The sequence below is a fragment of the Acanthochromis polyacanthus genome, chromosome 16, assembly GCF_021347895.1.
Source record: "Acanthochromis polyacanthus isolate Apoly-LR-REF ecotype Palm Island chromosome 16, KAUST_Apoly_ChrSc, whole genome shotgun sequence".
NCBI classification, from domain to species: domain Eukaryota; kingdom Metazoa; phylum Chordata; class Actinopteri; family Pomacentridae; genus Acanthochromis; species Acanthochromis polyacanthus.
In genome coordinates, this window is record NC_067128.1 from 33,394,426 (window position 1) to 33,418,454 (window position 24,029).

General features: G+C 39.2%; 2 protein-coding genes across 4 annotated transcripts in view; both read left to right on the forward strand.

Annotated features, from left to right (window-relative positions):
• On the forward strand, positions 1-8,522 carry LOC110951770 (phospholipase ABHD3-like). Of its 2 annotated transcripts, none has more exons than XM_022194997.2 (9): positions 1-433; positions 1,897-2,057; positions 3,753-3,935; positions 4,052-4,097; positions 4,685-4,797; positions 4,953-5,126; positions 5,207-5,255; positions 5,837-6,002; positions 7,676-8,522. In XM_022194997.2, exons 1-9 carry the CDS (start codon positions 311-313, stop codon positions 7,882-7,884), a joined length of 1,224 nt encoding a protein of 407 aa, XP_022050689.1. In that variant the 5' UTR covers positions 1-310; the 3' UTR covers positions 7,885-8,522. The 2 variants fall into 2 exon arrangements, with proteins under 2 accessions (XP_022050689.1, XP_022050690.1); XM_022194998.2 differs by having other exon boundaries at positions 1-201.
• Positions 8,515-24,029, forward strand: part of prkg3 (protein kinase cGMP-dependent 3) — a 21,664-nt gene continuing 6,149 nt past the window's right edge. The window contains exons 1-14 of one of the 2 annotated variants that reach the window (XM_022194999.2): positions 8,515-12,164; positions 14,762-14,851; positions 16,510-16,572; positions 16,669-16,795; positions 16,913-17,079; positions 17,210-17,323; positions 18,493-18,598; positions 18,733-18,796; positions 20,451-20,528; positions 20,632-20,720; positions 22,135-22,200; positions 22,364-22,411; positions 22,494-22,535; positions 23,699-23,810. In XM_022194999.2, coding sequence (XP_022050691.2) covers positions 14,764-14,851; positions 16,510-16,572; positions 16,669-16,795; positions 16,913-17,079; positions 17,210-17,323; positions 18,493-18,598; positions 18,733-18,796; positions 20,451-20,528; positions 20,632-20,720; positions 22,135-22,200; positions 22,364-22,411; positions 22,494-22,535; positions 23,699-23,810 — 1,164 coding nt within the window. In that variant the 5' untranslated portion in view covers positions 8,515-12,164; positions 14,762-14,763. Of the gene's footprint in view, positions 12,165-12,227; positions 14,852-16,509; positions 16,573-16,668; positions 16,796-16,912; positions 17,080-17,209; positions 17,324-18,492; positions 18,599-18,732; positions 18,797-20,450; positions 20,529-20,631; positions 20,721-22,134; positions 22,201-22,363; positions 22,412-22,493; positions 22,536-23,698; positions 23,811-24,029 lie in introns of those variants that run through there. The other variant, XM_051960850.1, reaches the window with a different exon arrangement.

Here is a 24,029-nt window from a genome sequence, read left to right on the forward strand (position 1 = left end):
ACCTCCATATTTGTAGGCGGAATAATGACAGGAGGCGGACTTTGACATTGCAGCTGCCGTTTGGTTAACCAGGAAGCGGCGGCGGAGAAGACACCAAGAGGCCGCAGGTGGATACCGGCTTCAGTCGGAGCTGATGTGGGAGCGGCGGAGGAAGCGGAGAGGCTGTAAAAACACCGTGAGCGTTAGCTGGTGGTGATGAAGGCAGGTTGTCGGGCTAATTTAACACACTGTCGTATCTCTGTCAGTTCCCTGTTCCGTTGTGTCGAGTCACCCGTGTTAGCTGAGCGCTGCAGACACTCAGGTCACAGCCATGTATTATTTATCCCACATGGAGCTGTGGAGAACATACTGGGAGTGTGTTTCCAGGCCTTACACGGTGTTCATCTGCTCCCTCACGGCCGCACTGTACTATCTGTGGGGCCGGAAGTGTCAGGTCAGTGGTCAAGGCTGGCTGATGACTGCACGTCCATCCGTCTTATCGAATCGTTTTCTAATTTATTTTTTCAGTTTTTTAAAATCATTTTTCACTGTATCTGATTCTACAGTATTTTTTTTCTGATTTAAATTAATTTATTAAACTATTATTTTTTTAAACTCCAAAAACGTCTTATTCTACTCCACTTTTAATCATATTTTGCTTTATTTTCCTTGTTAAAATGTATTTATTTGACCTCCACAATTATTTATCTTTTTTAAAAAATTACTTTTTCTTATCCATTTAAGTTTTTAAATTCTGAATTTTTTTTCTTATGTCGATTAATTTCCTTTTTAAACTGCAAAAACTTCTTATTCCACCCCACTTTTAATCCTATTTTGCTTTTTTTTTTCACTCTTTCAAATTTATTTTATTTGTCCTTATTCTTCACAATTATTTTTCTTATTTAATAAATAACTTTTTATTTTTATCCATTTAATATCTGAAATTCTTTTTTCTTGTTTTGGTTAATTAATTTTTTAAATGACAAAAACTTCCTATTCTACCTCACTTTTAATGGTATTTTTCTTTAATTTATTTGTTAAAGTTTATTTTATTTGGCTTTATTCTTCACAATTATTTCTTATTTAATAAATTACTTTTTATTTTTATCCATTATATTTTCTATCCTTTTAAGATCAGCATTTTTAACATACTGATCTGTGTTTTTTCCTACCTTTAATTTCCATACAAACTCCTAATGTAAGCTTTACTGACAATATGTTTTAAAATAATACTAATAATGTTGTATTATTAATATAGTTTATATATGAAATGTGATTGCACTTTATCCTACCAAATTAAGGTCTCTCTAATGCTGATTTAAGTCAAAAGAGTTAAAAAAGATTATGTTTGGGACTGGAACTAATAGTCCAATAATCAGTAGGTAATGTATAATCTACTGTAATGCAGTCGGTAGAAGATTTTGTTTATTATATTTGTCAAAAACTGCAGTTTTGGAAATAAGAATGACAGTTTTCTTTACAAACTTTGCACAACAGATCTTCAGTATGTATAATGTTGTTTGAGTTTCATTGTAGTGCAGCATTTTCTAAGAGACATGGAAAAAGTTAACAATAATCTAATACATACAATAAATTATGTTAAAAATATGATGTATTGAAACTTGTAAAATGGTCTAATAATTTTTTCCAGAGCTCGATGAATATAATACTAAGCAAAAGTTTATGCTCTGAAACTAAAATGAGGATTAATTTCACACAATATGCAGAATAATCCATAATCAATCCTCCAAAGTGCTTGAAGCTTCTGCTCACAACTGGTCTGCTCTTCAAACGGGTGTCGAATGCTTGACAGCGTAACGCCACCCCACTTGTTCTTTGTGCTTCCTTGTCTGTCACTTTATTTCCAAACCCCCTGTGCTTTCCAGCCTTTTTATTTTGTCTCTTCTTCCTCCTCAGACGCCAGCTCTGGTTTGCAGCGAGGCTTTTGGCGCATTCCTGCACAAGCACTGTCCCGTGGTGGCCGAGCGCTTCAGCCCCACTCCCTGGTGCTGGGGAGGCCGGCTCCAAACCCTGGTCTGTGCCCTCATCAAGTCCAGACCTCCCGTCGCTTATCGCAAGTAGGAAGAAGCCCTCTGTCCTTTCACTTTCCAACTGACAAAACAGCATACACGTGATTGTATAATACAAATGTTACAGCATTCATTTATCTAATTCTAAAGAATGAAAAAACCCTCTGAACCCAAAACTCACTGATGAGTTTGAAAGGCTTGTTGTCTTTACAGAAAGTTACACCATTTGTCAGAGGCAGAAACTACAAAAACACACATTATGAAGTTTCCGACTGTCTTACTCAAAATCTATAGTTATTTTAAATCCAAAGATTTGTAAAAAATATGTTTGCCAAAACCGGATGCTCTAAAAAACAAAAATTCTTCTCGACACAAATGAGGAACCATTAGTGGCTCAGCTGTTAACAGTCATGGGACAAAGATTCAGGAATTTTTCAGCCAAGCTAGGCTGAACGTCGGGCAATTTTTATAAAAATTATGGAGAAAACATCTCTATAATATGTAATCATAATTTTTCTCAGTTTTTGTTGCACCTGTCGGCACTTGGGAAAATGTTGTACACGTTCATTCCAGTTTTTTTTTATAATGTTATAATAATCAATAAATTCAGCTCTTGTTTTTATTTTTTGTAATTCATGGTGCTATAATTGTGTTACATGGCACCAAAGATGTTTTTGTCATTACTTTTTTTTAAAAATTGATTTTCAAAATACACTACCAGTCAGAAGTTTGGACACACCCAGTCGTTCAACGGGTTTTATTTAATTATTTTATACATTGTAGATTAATACTGAAGACATCAAAACTATAAAAGAGTACATATGGAATTATGTTGTAAACAAAAAAATGTGAATCTTCAGTATTAATCTGCAATGTAGACAATAGTACAATTAAATCAGAAGCATTGAATGAGAAGGTGTGTCCAAACTTTTGACTGGTAGTGTATAAAAGAAGAGGCATAAACAAACAGAAGCAACAAACTCAGCTCACAGACACAGACTTAGACAAATTTAAATACAGTACTTACATGAAAGGAGACTCAAGCAATACATTAAGTTAAATGAGAAAAACAAAAAGCAAAAGGAAAAAAATATAGTCCAATGTAGGACATAAAAGGCTCCCATGTAGCACACAGGTTTGGTAATCAAGAGAAATATATTCCAGTATGACTGTATGCCACTGCGTTTTAGTCTGGACTTTGTCTGTTATCCAGTTTTCAGAAGTTTTTACTTCTTCACACAGAATGTTAGCATTTTATAAAGAGCTGCTTTGATTCCAAGTTGCGTGCACAATGGGTCACTTCCTAAACGATTGACTAGGATACTGTTAATTTCTTGGCCAATAATGTGCCAAAATCTCTGAATTCTTAAGTCAAAGAGTGGAAAAAGCAGTAATAACTTAAATTCATGGCGTATAGAGGGGAAGATATGAGCCCTGTGTAAGAGCTTAAGTTGAATAGCTTTTATTCTGTTACAGATGCTTAAGACTTTCACACTCTATCAGGTATCATTCCACTGATACCAAAGACTTTTTTGAATTATCTCTACTTCTAGTCATGATTGTGCTGTTTCCATGGAGTTGCAGGACTTTATATTGCAGTAAAAAAAAAGCCCACAGGGAGTTAAAATGAGATGGGAGCAAAGAAAAAACACTCTCTTGGAATTCAGAGGGTTAAATGAAATTCGTAGTGAAATTATTCTTTTTTTCTGTTCACATATGAATGTCCCGTCCTCCTTCTCTCAGTGAGCGGATCCGTACGGTTGATGGTGGTCAGATCTCTCTGGACTGGGTGGACAATGAGGCCAGCCACAATTACCCAGAATCCTCCACCCGCCCCACCGTGCTGATCCTCCCGGGCCTGACGGGGAACAGCCAGCAGTCATACGTGCTCCACGCCATTAACCAGGCCACACGCCACGGCTACAGGTCAGCGCCGCTCCTCACACGGTTCCGGTCCGGTAATTAAATTAGAAGTGAATGTATCCTCGAGCAGTTATGGAAAAGTTTGAGGAAACTCTTTTCACAGTCACTTTGTTTCCTAGATGTGTGGTCTTCAACAACAGAGGACTTGGAGGGGAAGAGTTGTTGGTAAGTGTTACGATCACGTAAAGAATTCTGATATTCTCACTGTTAATTCTAAGCTTTCCTTTTCAGCAGACTTCATGTACATTCCCATTTCAGAGGCTGTTTGCTTTTGGAGATTTGAATTTTTTTTTAAAACAAATTTAGTGTCAACATCGAAACTACCAGCCAAAAGTTTGGACACACCTTCTCATTTAGTGGTTTTTCTTTATTTTCATGACTATTTCCATTGTAGATTCTCACTGAAGGCATCAAGCTATAAATGAACGCCGATGGAATGATTTTGTAAAGAAAAACGTGTTTTATATTTTAGACTCTTCAAAGTAGCCACCCTTTGCTTTAAATACACTCTTTACGTTCTCCCAGTCTACGGTACTAAAATTACATTCATTCTGAAGGTAACGAACTGATGCTTTGGTTTTTAAACGCTAAATCCACACCGGACAAGTTGGAAAGCACTGAGAGACCCACTAAGGCATTGTTGGTTTTTGGTGTTTTTGTTGGCAGAAAGATAAGTATGGATTAAGATCAGCTAGAACACAAAATGTAGTTCCGCATGTAACACCCCTTATCTGTCTCTCTGCTCGCTTGAGACGCCAGTGACCTACTGCGCTGCCAATACCTCTGATCTTGAGCGAGTGGTGACCCATGTCAAAGGACTTTACCCCCATGCCCCTGTGCTTGGTGCTGGTGTATCTTTGGGAGGGTGAGTGTAATGGTTTCCATTGGCAATCTGGGGAAAATTGGTCTAATTTATGCTTGATTTGTTGACTTCTCCTTACGCCTCTCTCCTCCCTTGGATTGTCCTCCATCTTTGACACCTTTTCTGTTTATCTTGTGCTCTTCTTTCACCCTCCACAGCATGGTGTTGTTAAACTATCTGGCCCGTAAGCGCTCAGAGTCAGGGATGGTGGCTGGTATCACCATCTCCGTCCCCTGGGATGCTCAGAAATCATCCGACTCGATGGAAGAACCTCTCAACTGGCTGCTCTTTAACAAATACCTGACGAGTGGCCTGTGCCGTGCCGTTACCAGGTCAGACGAGTTGCGGTTTCACGACTACGCTTACTTCAGTGAGTCGTGGTTGAAGTTTTTAACATCTCTGTTTCTCACAGGCACAGGAAGATCCTGGAGAAAGTGGTGGATGTTGACCACGTCCTGAAGGTACGACATGTTTTGTTATTATTATGACCACCTGCCTAGTATTGTGTTGGTCCACCTTATGTGGTCAAAAATGCTCTGAACCATTGGGCCTGGACCAGAGGACCTCTCAGGGTGTCCTATGGGGTCTGGACCAGGCGGTTAGCAGTGGATCCTTTGGGTTCTCTGGGTTGTTCAATGGGGCCTCTGGGAATCAAGCTTGTTCCACTGCATCCTGTTGATGTTTGATCAGAATAAGGTCTAGGAAGTTTGGAGGTTATATCAATATCTTGGGCGATTGTCATGTTCCTCATTGTTCCTGATTGATTGATGTTATTGTGATGTGGTGGGGTGGATTTTCCTGTAGTGACATTTAGGATTTCCATTTGCATGAAGGTGTGTGTTTGTTCTGGGGCAATGTTTATTTGGGTGTCTAAATCTCATCAACTCAGATGCCATAATCCAAGGTTTTCCAGCAAAACACCACATAGTACCAAGATAATCAATGTTATTCACTTCACCTATCAGTGGTTTTAATGTTGTGGCTGATCGGTGTATATTTGCCTTTTTACCTCGTTGTCAACTCATTTTATGTCCTCTTCTAGGCACGGACCATCCGTGAGTTTGACGAACGCTTCACGTCTCTGTTGTTTGGTTACAAATCTTGTACGGATTATTACCATGATGCCAGTCCAGACAAGAAACTCCCCAGAACAGCTGTACCCATTTTGTGTCTGAACGCCGCTGATGACCCGTTCTCTCCCCAGACTGGTGAGTAGATAACAGGAGAAGATGAACATCATGTTAGACTGTAAGCCTTTTATTTGTGACAGTGTATGCACCACACGTCTTAGTCAGTGCTTATGAAGTCAGTGTCTTGACTAAATCTGTTCCTGCTTAATATAAAGAATAATGTCTGTGCTGTGTAAAATTACATTTTTACATTTGACTAAAGAGGGCACTGGTTTTACCTCCATGCTATGCTATTTTCCTTTTAATGTACAAATCTTTGCATTCATATCTGATTTCTTCACATGAATTCAATGCAAAATATGAAGAAAATTGTACCCAAACTCCTCTCTTGCTGAACATCTGCTCATCAATAGATAATTAAAGGTACAGCTCTTCTATAAACACTTCACATGCTGTGCACAGGGAAGCCTCTAGTCTCCACTCACACAGGTGTGTGACCAAAATTTACTTTGAAAAATGAAAAAATGTCATTTAGCCAATTTGAAAACCAGTAGTTATTTCTACATGGGCTGCATTTTAAATACAGAGTTTTTTTTAATGTGCGGGTAAGTGCCACATGCATTTCAAACACCAATATTGCTCTCAATCATGTTTATTTACCTTTAATAAACCAAAATTTTGATTAAATGTGCAGCCCTACTTTCTGCTTAAACACAGTGCTGATCATCACAGTGTGAATGCAGTTTGTAGATCGATGCTTTTCTGTAGCTAGTTGGGGAAGAAAGACTTGCTTTCTTACATTTTTTCATACTGCGTACCATATTTTTTGGACTAACTGGTGTGGAAGCAGGGCTGCACAGTGTCATGGTGGTTAGCTCTTTCGCCTTGCTGCTAGAAGATCCCTGCTTCGCATCTTGACCTTCCCAGGATCTTTCTGCATGGAGTTTGCATGTTCTTCTGTGCATGTGTGGGTTTCATGCATTTGTTGGTTCTCTTGTCTGTCCATGGTGTCCTCAGGACAGACAAGAGAGCAAATGCATCTGGACTCAAGGAGCTAGGAGTAGAAAAGACACTGCAGGCTAGCATCATTGCAAGGATGCTGTCGCACAATCGGTATTTGGCTTGTCCATTTATCTTCCCCATGTCGGACGATATTGCGCGATCCGAATATTCGGATATTCGTCATTAATTGGGGTTTAATGTCTGGAGCCCAGAAACTGATATTCGGGCCAGCTCTACTTGTAATGTTTGTTTTTTTTTGTACTTTTGATAATACTTCTGTCTCCAAAAGCTGTATTCTGCCAGAGACACTTCAGCTTTCTGTCTTAACCCTCCTGTCTTCCTTCGGGTCAAACTGAGCCGTTTTAAAAATGTGGGGAAAAAAATATTTTCACAGTGAAAACTTCTACATTTTCAATTTTTTTAGGAAATTTTTGAACATTTTTTGGTGGGAAAAAAAAATAAAAAAAATGTTTAAGAGCATTCAGAAAAGAATCAACCAAAATCCAGTGAATTTTGCTGTCAAATTTGGGGATTTTTTATTTTAAAAAATAAAACTTTTGAGGGAAACTTTTCAGGAATTTTCTTCCTGAAGATTTTGCAAATTTTTATAAATTTGGGGGAAAATTTTTCAGAATTTTTGGACCTTTTTCAGACAAGGCAACAGCATTTTTTTGGTAAGGACAACACAAGGGCTCATGCTTTGTGGATTCATATTAAATCTGACTGTTGTTCAACTCCTGCCTTCACAGCCTTCCCAGTCACCATCGTCCAGAGCCTTCCTAACGTCGCCCTGCTGCTGACGGCCCACGGCGGACACATCGCCTTCCTGCAGGGTCTGTTTCCGCGAGGAGAGAGCTACATGGAGCGCCTATTCAGCCAGTTCGTCCAAGCCGTCTTCGAATACCCGAAAGACATCGAAAAAGCCTGCTGCATTGAAGAGGAGCAGACAAGCGAATAGTGGAATGACTGTGAGCCGCAAAACATACGAAGCCACTAGGGCTGGACCCGAATATCCGAATATTCGTTCCCGGAGGCTGTATCCGGATATTAATTTCCCCCGGTGGGACGTTACTGGGCAGAACGAATAGTTGGCATTACTGTCTTCCCTCCGCCTTCGACCCACATCTGCTAATCCTGTCCTATGATCACATAAACATATACATATATGTCTATGAGATATACACATTTGTCTATGTGATCACCCTCTCCTCCCCCAGACGAAAATAGGAATATTCGGAGTTCGTCTCTTCCCTCCGCCTTTGGCCCAATTCGGCTCATCCCGCCGTGTTCTTCGGCTCATCTCGGCTCCTCCATTCGTGTTTCTTCCCACCACCTGAACGGCCGGGTGGCTGCCGACTCTGACGTCACGCTTCACTTCATTGCATAAACACAAGACAAGATGCTGAAGACCTCCGCTGTTTGGGAATTCTTCAGTTTAACTGAAGAAAAAACGAAGGCAGTGTCCAAAATTTGCGTCTGGGAGACCAGAGGAATGGATCCAAATAGTCAGGCGGTTCTGCTCCGGTCTGGGAGACCAGAGGAATGGATCAGAATATTTGGGCCGTCTCCGCCCCGCCCCGCCCCGCCCCGCCCCGCCCCGCCCCGCCCCGCCCCGTCGGACGTTTTGGTGCGGAACGAATATTTGGATATTCGTCTTTAATAGTGCCCCGAATATCCAGAGACCAGAAACCACTATTCGAGCCAGCCCTAGAAGCCACTGACATTATAGCAGTAGAACAGCACTTCACAAGAATGCATTGCTTAGCTTTGCATGCTGTTACCCCAACACAGAAGTCCTGAGTCTTCCTCACGTTTGCAGGGAGATGACCAACTGTATTGTGCAATTCTGCTGATCTACCTCATCATCTCAGGTTCACTTTAAATAAGCAATCGAAGAAGTAGAAGAAAAAGAAATTAAGCTGTGGAAGCTATATTCCATGTATTTTAGAGATCTTGGAGCATCTGAAGAGCTCAAGACACAATAAGAAAATATAGAATTTTTAAATTATTTATCCCAAAAAAATCTAAACTGCTTCTAAATGTATTTTTTCCCCACATTATCCAGCCGTCCCAGCTGCACATGAAGCACTGTAGTGTGTTTAGAAAACAAAACTCATTCCTCAAACACGACACCTTTTTGCTATTTAAAAAAAAAGAACCATTGAACTGAATGTAAACACTAGAGCAGTAATATTGTTGTTGTCCTCTTGATAAAAGTGTGCTTTTTCTTTTGCCTCATGCACCTCTTTGGTTTTGCCAGGTATGTTTTCCTTGAGGTGTGTAACTCAAAGGTCACCCAAGTTGAAGCCTTGCATGCTTTTGCAGTATGCTTCAGTGAAAACAGCACATCAGAGGTAAATACGCTGACAAAAAAACAAACTGCAATGCTTACTGTGGTACTTCAGATGTTTGTAAAAAAAAAAAGAAGTCATATCTGTTGTTTTTTAATTTATCAACATCTGCCTTTTTTTTGTCATCTCCGCACAATTTTCGGGAACAGATGAAGGAATGTTTATCATGTCAAGATTGTAGCTACTTGATAATATTTTATTGTGTTAACAGGAATTTGACTTGAATTTAATCACACTTTGCATGGTCAATTAGAAAATAGTGAAATTATGTGAATGCTCGAAAGCAGAGGTGTCAAACTCATCTTAGTTCAGGTTCCACATTCAGCCCAGTTTGATATCTAGTGGGTTAGACCAGTAAAATCACAGAATGATAACCTATAAATAAATAACCACAACTCCAAATGTTCCTTTGTTTTAGTGCAAAAAAGTACGTTCTTAAAATGTAGGGAATTATCTTTTTGCAAAACCTGAAAAACCTCAAATTTCTGAAGAAAAATAAGTTCAATTTCAACAGCGTTATGCCTCAGTTTGGCGTTTACACATTAGAACGTATAGATCACAGTTTATCTACTAAGGAACAAAACATTTAGTCACAGGTATCTGGAACTGAGCGATACAGTATTTTATTTTATGATCAAAGTGACAAAAATCTGACCAAAAAACAACAAAAACAAGACAAAATGTTACAAAAATGAGACACAAAACAAGAAACAAAATTACCAAAAAATTTAGACAAACGAAATGAAACAAAACAAAAAATTTACAAAAAATTAGACAACGGAGTTACAAAGTGACAAAAAAAGATGAAATGTCACAAAAATGAGGCACAAAATGACAAAAAAAAATTTGACAAATGACATGAAACAAACCAAAAAATTTCATCGTTACAAAGCGACAAAAAATGGACAAAAAAACAACAAAAACAAGACAAAGTAATACAAAAATGAGAGACAGCATGTTAAAAATGGAGAAACAGCACATGTGAGACAAAAAAGACACAAAACAAGACGATAAAACAACGAATACGGTGAAACAAAATGACAGAAGTAAGACAAAAACACAAGTGAGACAAAAAGCAAAGACAAATCGACAAAAACGAGAAACAAAACGACAAAAGCATGAGACAAACAGCAAAAGTCAGACAAAAAACAAGGCAAAAATATTATCCAAACGAGGCACAAAACGACAAAACAACAATGAGCAATCTAGTATTTTACTGAATGATCAAAAAAAACTTGACACCCTGCTGTAAAGCTTCTAATCCAGCTCTTTTTTTTTTTTGGTCATCTGTGCACATTGTTTAGGGAACAGATGAAGGAATGTTCATCCTATCCAGACTGTAGCTGCTTCATAATAGTTTATTGTGTTTGCAGGAGTTTGACTTGAATTTAATGACAGATTTTGAGTGTTTCACAAGAACCAGGTCAGTATGATGAACCTGTTTTATGGTGCTATTACCAAGTATTAATTTAAAATTCATGTGGATTTTTTTAGCAGAAGCTACAGTTTTAATTGACTCTAAGTGGCTCCCCATTACGAGTCAATTGATAGAATTTTTTAAAGATTATAGCAGCTGACGTGGCTAATGTTGGCTTTTAATTAGCTGCATGACTTTTCAGTACAATCAGCTGTTTGTTGACCACGTTCACATGCCTTTAGTTGCTCTGTCGGCTGACGTTTTTGTAATCACGGTGTTTTTGCAAACATCAAATCAAGGTTGCAATAGTTGGGCATTATTCATTGTATTTTTTGGTCGTGCTTTATTTAATTGCACTTGAATTAAAGAATGACAATAATATAACTTAAAATTTCTGCTGGTGGTTTTGTATCTTGAGTAAAACATCCGCGCAGATCCACATGAACTCAGTGACACCAGGCCGTGATCTGTAGCTACGCACGGATCACTGTTTTGTTCCTTAATGGAAAAATGCCACGACACCTCCTGCCATTGAGTCCGAGTGAAAATCGGAGGGGTCCTTTTTTATCTCGGAGCGGTGGGGCCATTAATGTCGCTGATTAACCAGGAAGATATCAATAATTAACCGTGAACAATAAAAGCCCACGCCCTCTGTCACAATTCTAACCCTCAAACCTCATTTACATTCCTTTGCGGCCTGGAAAGCATTCAGTGGGGAAAAAATAGAAACCTGCATTTTCCGACTCGGGTAGATAGAATCTGTGAGTCGACTTGGTTGCCCTCGATAACTCCAAATAGCTGTTGTGTGAATGCAGAGGAAAGAATGTGGGTGTTTTCGTCAGTTTACAGACATTTAAAGGTGGAAAAATTCACAAATCTCTCTCAAAAAAACATGCCCATGAAATATGGATAGAAGTAATGTCATCCTGCTGGGGCAAAAATATGAAGTCAGTGTGAGTAAAAAGCCCACACCGAGCACGATTTATACAGGTTTCTCCCCACTCCATCCTGGATTCATCTACCTGGTGTGAAGGGAGGAGCCTCAGGTGATGGTTAATGATTCAACACAGCTGCTGAGATTGACAGATACAGAAAGAGGAAGGAGGAAAGATTGAGAGAGAGAGAGAGAGAGAGGGAGTTAGAGCTGGAGAGAAGTAAAAATAGTAAACCTGAAGACATGGCAGTGTAAGAGGAGAAAGTGTGCAGCAGCAGGAGAAGAAGGAGAAGAAAAAGCAGCAGCAGAAGAAGTAATAGAGAGGTTGCAGGGTGCATGTTTTGTGTCTGCTCGGGTGTTTCCAGACCGTCTGCGGGTCAAGCAGAAATTAAACGCAAAGCGAATACTTCTCTACAACTGGAAGTGGATATTGTGAGCAGCTTAGGGTGATTTTTTATTTTTTATTTTTTGCTTCCTGTGATCCATGCGGCCTTAATAAGCTGGACTCTTCTCTCCTGATCACACACTGCCTGCAGGTGAGTCCATGCACCTATTCAATACAATAGTGTCTCTTATAGCGTGTTTAAAGCACAGATTTGCAGCTTTTGTGTGACATTAGAGCATTACAGTTGAATACAAAGATGAGGATTTGCAGCTCGGGGAAAGAGTGCGTCTAGACTCCTCTTCTTTCCTGGTTTCTATTACAGTGCGCCTTATGAGAATTCAGCTGTAGTTACACATGGCCATGAATTAATAATGAAGCAGTATGAAGTGTACAGAACGCTGGTTGTATCAGCGTTGGGGCAGCTGGCATCATGTTCAGCTGAAAAGCACACACAAATACATGTTTTTGTTTTGCGCTAATTTCCCATTTCCTGGCCTCTCCCAGTCATTCGCTGGGCGCTTTTCTAATTGTTCATTCTTGTTACAGTTGATCTAATATGGCCAAAACATCTCATTGCACCGCTGCACGTAAATAAGAAAACAGCAGCTACACACCAAGCAGTACGGACCTGCTTCACCCTTCCCTTTGCCCTGGGCTCAACGCTCAGACTAACAGAGGTTTTCCTTCATTTAATGCTCACCAGCAGCCACTTAAGGTTATCATCTCAATCTGCCCACTATGGTTTTCCTTTTTGCTGCAAGTTCCTAGAAAGCTCACAAATTGTGTTGTGTTGGTGACAGGATAATAAAACACCCCCGAGGCAGATCTCACTTCCTCTTGCAGCACGTATGGACCTTCTTTTTTTTATTCTTTTGGTCTCGATTATGTTCCCCGTAAACCCTCAAAGGCCATTAAGCTTTGTCTTCCTTGTAGGACAAGCTTATTAACACTTAGCACTGCAGTTGCATGATCAAAAAGAAAATATGTAATTGATGCGAATGCTCTAAAGTAGGGGTGTTAAACTCATTTTAGTTCAGGGGAAACATTCAGCCCAGTAAAATCAGAGCTTAATAACCTATAAATAACAAAAACTCCACATTTTTTCTTTCTTGTAGTGCAAAAAAGTACAATTCTGAAAATGTTCACATGCAAGGAACTATCTTTTTACAAAACATTATGAACAACCTGAAACTTCAAAAGAAAAATAAGTTAAATTTTAATAACATTATGCCTCAGTTTATTATTTACACATTACGACTTCCACATCACAGAGTATCTACAAAGCGACAAACACGAGACAAAAACAATAATTAAGCAAAAAGCAAAATGACAAAAATAAGACAAAGAACACAAGCGAGACAAAATGAAAACACAAAATGACAAAACTTGAGACAAAAGACAAAAGTCAGACCAAAAAAGACAAAAAAAGCCCAAAAACAAGACAAAATATTACAAAAATGAGACACAAAGCGGCAACAAATGAACAGACGACGCAAGTGAGACAAAAAGACACAATACGACAAAATTATGAGACAAATGACAAAAATCAGACAATAGACAAGACAAAAAGACAAAAAACAACAAAAAAAATAGGATAAACAAGTCAGACAAAAAATGAGACAACCCTCCCCTAAAACAAGACAAAATATTACAAAAATGGGACGCAAAACAACAATGAGCAATCTAGCATTTTACTTAATGATCAAAACAACTTGTCATGGTCTAGAAATTATTTCAGATTTATAGCTTTACAACTTTACAATCTACAGTTTTTGCCTTTTCTGTAATTTTTACACTTTACAAAGTCGTCCCACGGGCCGGATTTGACCCTCTTGCGGGCTGGTTTTGGCCCACGGGCCACATGTTTGACACCCCTGCTCTAAAGCCACTCTTTATTCTGCCATTTTATTTTCCCCTGCCACAGTTTCTGCTCGTCTGTTGTGACTTTATGATCTGCTTTGGCATCAGGTCTAATCTCTGTCCAATGTTCAGGGTGAGGCCGCAGTAACTCGAGGTCACGTGATGCATGTGCTGATCATCACACGCAAACAGATCAAGCTGATTGGACATGTGTGTGTTAAATAACCTTGTGTTTGTATTGATTGCAGTGTTTTGCCTGTTAACAGAGGCATGAACACGTTTCCAATGGCTGCGAAGGGAAAACATTAAAGAGCTTGTGTAAGCCTCAGCGAGGAGAGGCTTTAGATCTGACTTGTGGTTAACCTCACTGTAAATCTCCTGCGGCAGCTAATGAATCTGTCAGTTAACTCCAGTTAGAACACACAAGCTTTTGTTGCTCATCAGCCACTAGCAGAGGTTGTCTCACCTTGTGGTAGCAGCACACAAGTTCAAAGAACGGAAGTAATAAGCTCACAGGCTGCAGAAACCCAGCTGATAATGAAGGTTTTTGCACTCCTTTGACTGGTTTTGTGTCATTGCATGCTATAGGAACAGCAGCAGATCTTTAGTAAGAGCCTGCAGGGTGTGACAGCATTCAGAAAGCACCCTGTTGACTGTCCATCATTAGTCTGCATTATTCAGCGGGACTCTTGCTGTGTGCAGGCAGCAGAGTGGGGAAAAAAAAGGGCACAGTTCCAGTTTAATATGATGTTTAGGGGCTGCTGCGTGTAAGTCTTCACACATATCGCCATGTATGCTCGGTGCTCAGATGCATAATTTAAGCTTCATCTCTTATTCCTGTTGCATCTCCTCCCGTATATCTTTATGCTGAAATCTTCTCTCATGCAGCTATGGAGAAGCAACTGGAAGAGCTGAAGCAGCAGCTGGAGAAGCAATGTCTGATCAACCAGGAGCTGCAGAGGCAAAACAAAGACCTGCGTGAGTACAGCATTATATCACCATAAAGAGTCATTCTGCTTTATGTTTTATGGCCTCGATTCGGTGAAACGTGTGATGACACTCATGGATGAGCTCCAGCTGTGATGTGACAACACCCAGCTGTGATGAAGCACCGTAAAGATCGGGATTACTGCACTGAAGCACAGGCGTAGTTGTACTTACTCACAATAGCATGTTAGTAGACTTTTGAAGAGGCTCGGAGGCAACAATAAAAGTGAAAAGTTTGGACACACCTTCTCATTTATTTTAATTATTTTCTACATTGTAGATTAATACTGAAGACATATCTATAAAAGAACACATATGGAATTATGAAGTAAACCAATATGTATTAAAATAATAATTAAAATATACAAAAAATCCTGAATGAGAAGGTGTGTCCACATGTTTAGTATACTTTCAACAAGGTTTTGGAAACATTCCTCAGAGACTGTGGTCCTCCACGTCTGGAATGACCCTTATATACTTATGGTGAAATACATGGTAAAAAGAAATATTGTGTTTTGCAGTTGTCTGCATGCACTCCCACCATATGAGGAGCTAAAGACTTACTGTCATTATTGATGGCAATGTCACCACTACAGCAGAAAAATTCTTAATGCTAGCAAGATGTGCAGCTAATGTGGCTATTGTTTTATTCATGTCCTAACATAATTTTCTAATCATCAGTTAGTCTTTCAACAGCATTAGCTAACACAATGTAGCATTAGAACACAGGAGTGATGGTTGCTGGAAATGTTCCTCTGTACTCCTATGGAGATATTCCATTAAAACCTACCAGCTAGAATAGTCTTTTACCACATTAACAATGTCTAGACTGGATTTATCATTCATTTAATGTTATCTTCATTGAAAAAAAATTACTTTTCTTTCAAAAATAAAGACATTTCTAAGTGACCCTAAACTTTTTAACGGTACTGTACATGATATGATAGACAATAGCAAATGTAGTGCATTTTTCAGGGGCAACATTCTAATTTCATGTGTGATATTACTTTACTATCGCAGTGTCATTGCCAGTGTTATTTCTCAGTTTTCTGTTCTTGTCTTGCTTGTTTTATGTTCAGTAATACATCAGACTTTTCTACCAGGCACTGCATTGTTCAGGTTATGTACTTTTCTTTTCTGAGCAATATCTTGGAGAAGAATTTCCTTGAGGATTAATGAGGTCTTGTCTTATTCTACCTTAGCTTAACATATGTTTGAGCTGGAAACCAATTCTGAAGAGGAGTGATGCTACAGAAAGCCCCACCCTTGGATTGATTCCTTTGTTTTGCTACGTCTGACACCCTGACTGATTATTGCGCTCATAATACGCGTTCTAGCGTTTAAAAACACCACATGAGCGTTTACAAGAGAACACAACTTTCTTGATTAGGTTCATGCACCAAAACTGAGTGGCTGAATTTATGCAAATGTTATGCCTCGAGTTAAAACTAACCCTTTCACTGCATTTACGCCAAAATGTGACAGAAAAATGCAGTTTAGTTGTGTAGATACGGACGTGTTGTGAGACTGCTTATGTCTTGCTTACGCATTTCTCATCAATGCCTGCTATAAAGGGTCCTCGTACTAAACAGCATGTTTTTTGTGATGTTTTGTATTTTGAATATGTTTCCCCACTTTTGTGTCCACAGAGCAGCGACTGCAGGAAAAAGAAAAACTTCTGCAAGAGCTGCACAGCCAATATCATGATCTGGGTAACAAGGGCAGGGACTCACATTTCTACATGTGCTATGTGAACTGTAATGGCCATCTTTAACCGTCTATTTGTTTTTGCCTGTTTGCCGCTGCAGAGTTTCCTTCTCAGAGCGGCAATGAGATTGAACCGGAGGTCAGGAAAAGCCGAGCTGCTGTCATTGCCCCTGAACCAATCCCCGAGACCCTGGAGATTACACGCACCAGGGTCAAGAAGACTGTCAGGTCAGGAACTCATTGCCTCTTGTGTTCATGCGTTACGGATCTGTATGTTGAATGGGAGCGCCTCGAAGTTTCAATGACCTTTAGATCAAGATGACTTCTTCCACCTTCTGTCACCAGCGAGACGAGTCTGATCGTCAAAGCGATCCAGAAGAACGATTTCCTGAGCCGCCTGGACGATGAGCAGATAGCCATGATGGTGGATCTTCTAGTGGTTTCCAACTCCAAACCCGGAGACGAAATCATTAAAGAAGGTTCTGAAGGAGACACAATGTACATAGTGGCAGGTGGGACCTCTAACCTCTGTGATGATTGTTTGGAGACTTTTATTTCAAAATAAACATTCTTTTAAAATGTATATGTGGAAAACCTATACCACAGAAAGCATTTTCAAAAGATATTTGCTTCTTTTTTCAGCTGGTGAGCTCCTCGTCACGCAGGCAGGCCGGGATCTACGAACTCTAACCAGTGGTGATATTTTCGGAGAGTTGGCCATTTTGTACAACTGCAAACGGACAGCAACAGTCAAAGGTCAGCCCCGATTATAACGCCTTCTAGAGGTATTGTTCTTCAGATTTTAGGTATAAATAGCAGTTTTTAGCATTGATTGATGGGTTGACTTGAGGCTTTTGTGTGTGTGTGTGTGTGTGTGTGTGTGTGTGTGTGTGGAAATTTTGGTACATTACACCATGATAGAAGTATTCAGAACCTTTACTTCAGCAAAAGTATTCATTTAAAATTAAAGTACCGCATGGAAAGTACTACATGAGTAGAAATACCACTGGTTCACTCTGTTCTCTGCAGTCAATTATTTAGATTTCAGCAGCATTGTTCTCCACTGTCAGGACTATGCATCCACTGTAGTTGTTTTGACCTGGTAGATTTGTGGTCATTTAGCATTTTTCTGTGACTTTTTTTGTGTTTCTTTGTAGTAACTTAGCAACTTTTGCTTCTTTTTGAGCCTAGTTTGTTTGTTTTTTTTGTGGTAATTTAGTGTTTTTCATTGTTATTTCAGATCTCTTTATTGTTACTTTGTGTCTTTGTGGTCAATTCCTGTCATTCTTTGATGATGGTGTGGTAATTTTGCAACTTTTGTGGTCATTTTCTGTCTGCTTGTGATTATTTTGTGTCTTTTGTGGTAAATTTGTGTCATTTTGACAGTTTTGCATCTTTTTGTGGTCTTCTTTTTGTGTAGTTGTTCTATGTCTTTGTGGTTGTTTTGCATATTTTCTTACCATTTTTTTAGCTTATTTTTGAGCTTCTTTTGGATTTTTTATGGTCATGTTGTGTTTTTGTGGTTATTTCAATATCAATATCAATCTGTGGCCATTTTCTGTCTTTTTGTGTTAGTTTTTGCTTTTTTTTGCAACTCTTTGTGCTCATTTTGTGCCTTTTATAGCTGTGTGAGGTGCCATATACATCCTTCTTGATTTTTTCTGCCTATTTGACTAGCTAGATTTAAACCTATTCAAATACTGGCATCCTCTGTTTAGCTAAAGTGGCAGCATCCTGACACCAATGAACTGAGTCAACCAAGTGTTAATTAAAGGTTTTAATTGAGAACTAAAAGTGGTTCAACTGATGTGAGTATCTTTTTAGTAAAAAATGTTTGATGTGAATTAAGTATGGGTGATCATACCTAATTCAGTGCTAAGTACTGTTTTCTGTTAATGATTTCAATCCCTAATTTCCTGTTGCAGCAAAGACAGCGGTGCATCTGTGGTTCATGGAGCGACAAACCTACAGAACCATCATCACCAACAAATCCAAGAAGAAACGAGAGCAACTCATGGGCTTCCTGAAGACGTGAGTTCTAACACTCTGAGTTTAATGTCGGATCCATCAGATCCTTCTGCTGCTTCTGTTAATGTAACCCTATCATAACAGGGTGGGACCACATGTTCTCTTATTTCCAACTCAACTTGAATTTTCTGTCACAGGTCTCGCACCCTGAAGGACCTGAATGACGTCCAGTTGTCCAAAATCATTGACTCCATGGAGGAGGTGTGTACTTGTAGTAGTTGTCTCACCATCACAATAAGAATCCAGCTTGTAGCACACACATATTCAAACTGTCAGGTCCATCAGTATTTGTACAGCAGCATAACGTTTGTTATTTTGTCTCTGTACACCACCACAGTGGTTTAGAAATGAAGCAATCATGATGAAGTGGAGATTTACAGCTTTAAGTCGAGGGGTTTGACAGAAATATTGCATTAAGGTGCATAAGGTGTCTCCTGATTGTTCACTTTGGCATCGATTCAGACACCTACTTGATGACTTGACTTAATGTTGGAAGGTCGTTATTCCACTGTCTCTCAGGCCATTTGGTGTTGCTGATTTCACTGGTACATTCCATCCATCCATCCATCCATCCATCCATCCATCCATCCATCCATCCATCCATCCATCCATCCATCCATCCATCCATCCATCCATCCTCTTCCACTTATCTCGGGTTGGGTCTTGAAGGTAGCAGGTGAAGCAGGTCATTCCAGACGTCCCTCCTGCTGGCGACGTTTTCCAGCTCTTCCGGGGAGATCTCAAGGTGTTCCCAGGCTAGACAAGATACATAATCCTTCCAAAGGGTTCTGGGTTTGGTCTGAGCTGGGGTCTCCTCCCAAGTGGATGTGCTTGGAAAACCTCCAAAGGACTTCTCCCCGGAGGCATCTAAATCAGATGTCCAAACCACCTCAACAGGCTCCTTTTGATGTGAAGGAGCAGCGGCTCTACTCCAAGCTCCCTCTGGATGTCCAAGCTTCTCACCGTATCTCTAAAGCTGAGCCCACCCGCCTCACGGAGGAAGCTCATTTCGGTCGCTTGTATCCACGATCTCATTCTTTCGGTCACTGCCCAGAGCTCATGACCATAGGTGATGGTTGGGACATCGATGGACTGATAAACCGAAGCTTTGCCTTGCGGCTCAGCTCGTTCTTCACCACAATGGTTCGGTGCAACCCCTGCATTACTGCTGCCACCTCACCAAGCCACCTGTCCATCTCACACTCCATTTTCCCATCACTCATGAACAGGTTCCTAAGATACTTAAACTCCTTCACTTGGTGAAGCAACTCGCCTCCAACCTGGAGGGAGCAGTCCACCGGTTTCTGGCAGAGAACCATGGCCTTGGACTTTGCATCCCCACTGCTTCACACTCGGCTGTAAACTGCTTCAGTGCTCCTGAAGGTCACGGTCTGAGGAAGCCAACAGAACAAGGAATGTATGTCTCTTTTTGATAAATTGCCAAATTGGAAATTTGGAGACAGATTTTAGTCAAACGATGGACTCCTTTACTTGCTTTGACACCACTTCGAACTGCATAGTGAGGTCTGCCATGATCAACGATTAACACAACATTTATATAACATTAAGTCAACACTTCAGTCATATCTTGACGGCTTCATTTCAGATCCATTTCGGTGTCACATAGAGGCACAATTACAAAGGACAGCGTCACTGTCTGAATACTGACCTGACTGTAGATGGTCAGTGAACCATTGTTGGTATTTGGAATTGCAGTAGCAAGGATAAAAGAGTTTTTGACAGCCTTTTTGAGTAAATTACAGAGAGTAAATCGATGATTTACGACAATCATATTGTTTATCAATATATGAAACTGACTCATAAAGCTCTTGTCTTTTATTTTGTTCCTTTCTAGGTGAAGTACCAGGACAAAGACGTCATAGTTCGAGAAGGAACAGAAGCAGACACCTTCTACATCATCCTCAAAGGAGAGGTAATGTGGTATCATAATGTCCATAAACCTCTATTCAAATCTGAGGGAGATCTGTTGTGTGTTTTTCTAATGAATGTTTACTCTGCTTGTGTTTCTCCCTCAGGTCCTGGTGACGAAGAACGTGAACGGGCATCAGAAGCAGATTCGCAGGATGGGAAAAGGGGAGCATTTCGGGGAACAGGCCCTCATACGGTAACCATGGAAACACAACACATGCCTGAGGACATTTGTGAGAAGCTCGTGCAACACCCAGCGCTCATTACGCCTTCCTGAGCCGCTGTCATCTTTCACATTTTGGTTGCAAAACCTGCTGATTATCGCTCACTGTTACCGGAGAAAATGTAAATCTGTTCATGAAAATCCTCAGAAATGCAATATTTTTTTAAAAAAATGCACATTTATGCTGAAATAGTCTTTAGTAAGTATGTTGTCTGCATTCGAATTCTTTGAGATGAGGCATTTTTACTGTTTTAACAGCAGAATAGTTCAACATAGAGAACATATATCTTTGGAAAAATTTAAACTGTGTAACTTTTCTTAATCTGTAATCAGTGTTAGCTAAAAATAAAAGTTTTACATCAGTTTTTAACTTAAATTTTTTCAACAGTTTACTGTAATTTGATATATTTTTACAGTTTTGTTAAATTGTAAATAATAGCTAGTAAAAGTATTGATGTTCATGTTAACTCCTAGAAAGAAGGCTAAAACTGTAAATAATGTCCATCAGTAGTTTCACAAATTACAAGTTGTTCTTTTGCAATGTTTGACCTTAAAATGATACAATTTTTAGTGTATTTAAGTCAACAGAAAATGTAATTATTTTACAGACATTTCCTGTAATTTGAAAGGAAAATTTTTAATTATTTCTTTAAGTATTAGTTGACAGATTTTTCCTGTTTTGTTCAAATTACCAGTAGTATTACAGAAAATGAGTATCAATTTACATATTGATTCTAAGAAAAGATGGAAAAGCAAAACAAAACTGTGACAAAACAATGTTTGGCTTGAAAATTGCATCATTTTTATTGTATTTAAACTAGCAAAAAATTAGGTTCCACAAATTTATTGTCATTTGAAATTTATAAATATGTATATTAAGTATTTAAATGGTATTTGGTGTGACTGTTATTTTGCAGATTTACACTGTTTTGTCAAATTACAGATCTACGAAGTGTTTATTCATAACTTGCTTGTTTAAAAAACAAAACAAAAAAAGCAAACAAAATCTGTACATTAACAGTAATTCCATTTTGTACAATATATGATCATAAAATTATACTTCAAACAGCTTTAAAGTCATTGTTTTCCAGATATTTGTTGTTATGTATACCCTTTCCCCCTGAAGTTTTTGAAAACTGTTATTTTACATATTTTTTTTCATAAGTCATTTTACAAATATTTTATAGTGAAATGCTTGTATCCTTGCAAATACCTTATTCGTGTTGCAGTATAACTAAATATTATATTAAACATGCAAGATGCCATCAATTTTAGAGGCCTATATTTAGCTCTACTTTATTTCTATGCAGCCAGAAATCTCTTCTTTCCACATATATATAGCAGTTTGGTTGAAAACGTAATTTCTGCACCGTTTATCGTCTTACAGGGAGGTCTTGAGAACTGCTACCTGTGCTGCTGATGGCCCTGTCACCTGCTTCTCCATCGACAAGGAGTGAGTCTGACTCTTGACTGTAAATGAAGGCGATGTTCTGCTCAGTGAAGCTCTGCACTGACAGCTGCCACTTCCCAGAGAAATCATTCCTCCTGTGGATTTGTGCTGTGCTTACTGTCTGTTGTGCGTCGCCACAGTTTGACAATTGATGCCTTTTGTTTAGGGTGTTTGAAGAGACGATCCCCATTGAGCACCTGGAGCTGTTTGATGAGTACGTATCGCCCAACACTGCTGATTCTGTAATCATGAATCTTTTCAGAGCATCCTCACGTCTTTGTTGTTTCCACTTGCAGCTCTAAAGTGATGCAGGAGGCTCAAGCTCCAGAAAAATCAAGGTGAGTGGCTGTTGAAGGGGATGAACGCAGGATTAAAGATGTAACTTAATCAACACTAAATAGGAGTTCTTACTTCCTATTACTTTATATTGCACTTTTTTTTTTACAAAGCAAAGCTACAATAAAAACAATTACTGGAAGAAAAAGAGATCCAAAAGATAAACCATCACACAGTGTAATAAATAAATACAAAAATACTAAGCGTTAAGAAGAATCCATGTACGACAAGTGAGTCTTAAGAAGAGATTAAAATAGTGATACTGAGGTTTTCCCACAGCTGAGGGGCCTGAAAAGCAAAGACCCAGTAAGCTTTAGTGACAAGTTGAGACTTTTTAACCCTTAGTATTGCCCTGCTGGTTGATCTCAGACAGTGAAAAAGCTCATAGGGATTCAGCTGGTCACAGACATTCAAGAAGCCTGACCAGTCAACGCTTTGAAAACAAGCAATAAGATCTTAAAAAAAGCAGAAAAGCCTCTAGGATTGGGGTAATATGGTCACTTCTGTTGGTGAATGTAATACCAGGTAGCAGAATTTAGAATCTAATGTACTTTTTAAATCTTTTGCCTGTTGACAGTAGATTGAAGAGAATTATAACAGTCAAGTACGAAGGAAGTGAAAGCATGGATGTCCTTTTCTTAGTTTGGTCAGCAGAGAGGAACCTGATTTTAGTTAAATGTCTTATTAGGGCAACACAAGACTGCTAAACTTTGGTCACATGAGCATTAAAAGACAACTCAGGGTGAAAAATAACACCTAGAATGCATGCCTTTTATCAAATATTACTAAATAAAAGGGACACAGACGTGAAGAGAGATTGGTAAAGCTGCTATGGTTTGATCACTTTATAGCTGCATGAAATCCTTGAATTTAAGTTCAGCAAGTCCTTGGTGACATCAGACTTTAACATACATAGAATTGGATGTCATCAGCATAGTGATGGATGTCAGTGCCATGTCTACATAGGGCATGATATGGCCTTGGGGACGCATGCACATAGTGGACAAGAGGGGATCCAAAATAGACCCCTGGGGCACTCCGCAGGACAAAGGAGCACAAAAAGAGGAGGAATCTCTTAGCATTACCAAGAAGGAGATGAACCAATAGCATGAAAGAGATCCTTGAAGTGGTGTGGCTATGAGTGACAACTCTCTGTCTTTCTCAGTCCTATCTCCACTCTGAGGTTTAAGGATCTGGTTCCTGTCTTATATCAAGAGGGTCGCTACCAAGGAGACCCTGTCACACTTGGAGTTGGAGGATTTGGTCGCGTGGAGCTGGTGAGTCATTTGTTTCGTCTGTATTTCAGGATTTGCTATAACTGAAATGCAAGCATTTAATTAAGATGGAGCTAAAAGCCAAAATTTTTCCTGGTTGGTATTCATGAAGGTAGCTAACATTAAGTGACTGTACACACATTATTGAAAAACATCACCCTTCTTTGTGTTATTTATGTTGTCTTTTTACCTTTTCCTTACTTGGAAAATACAGCAACATTC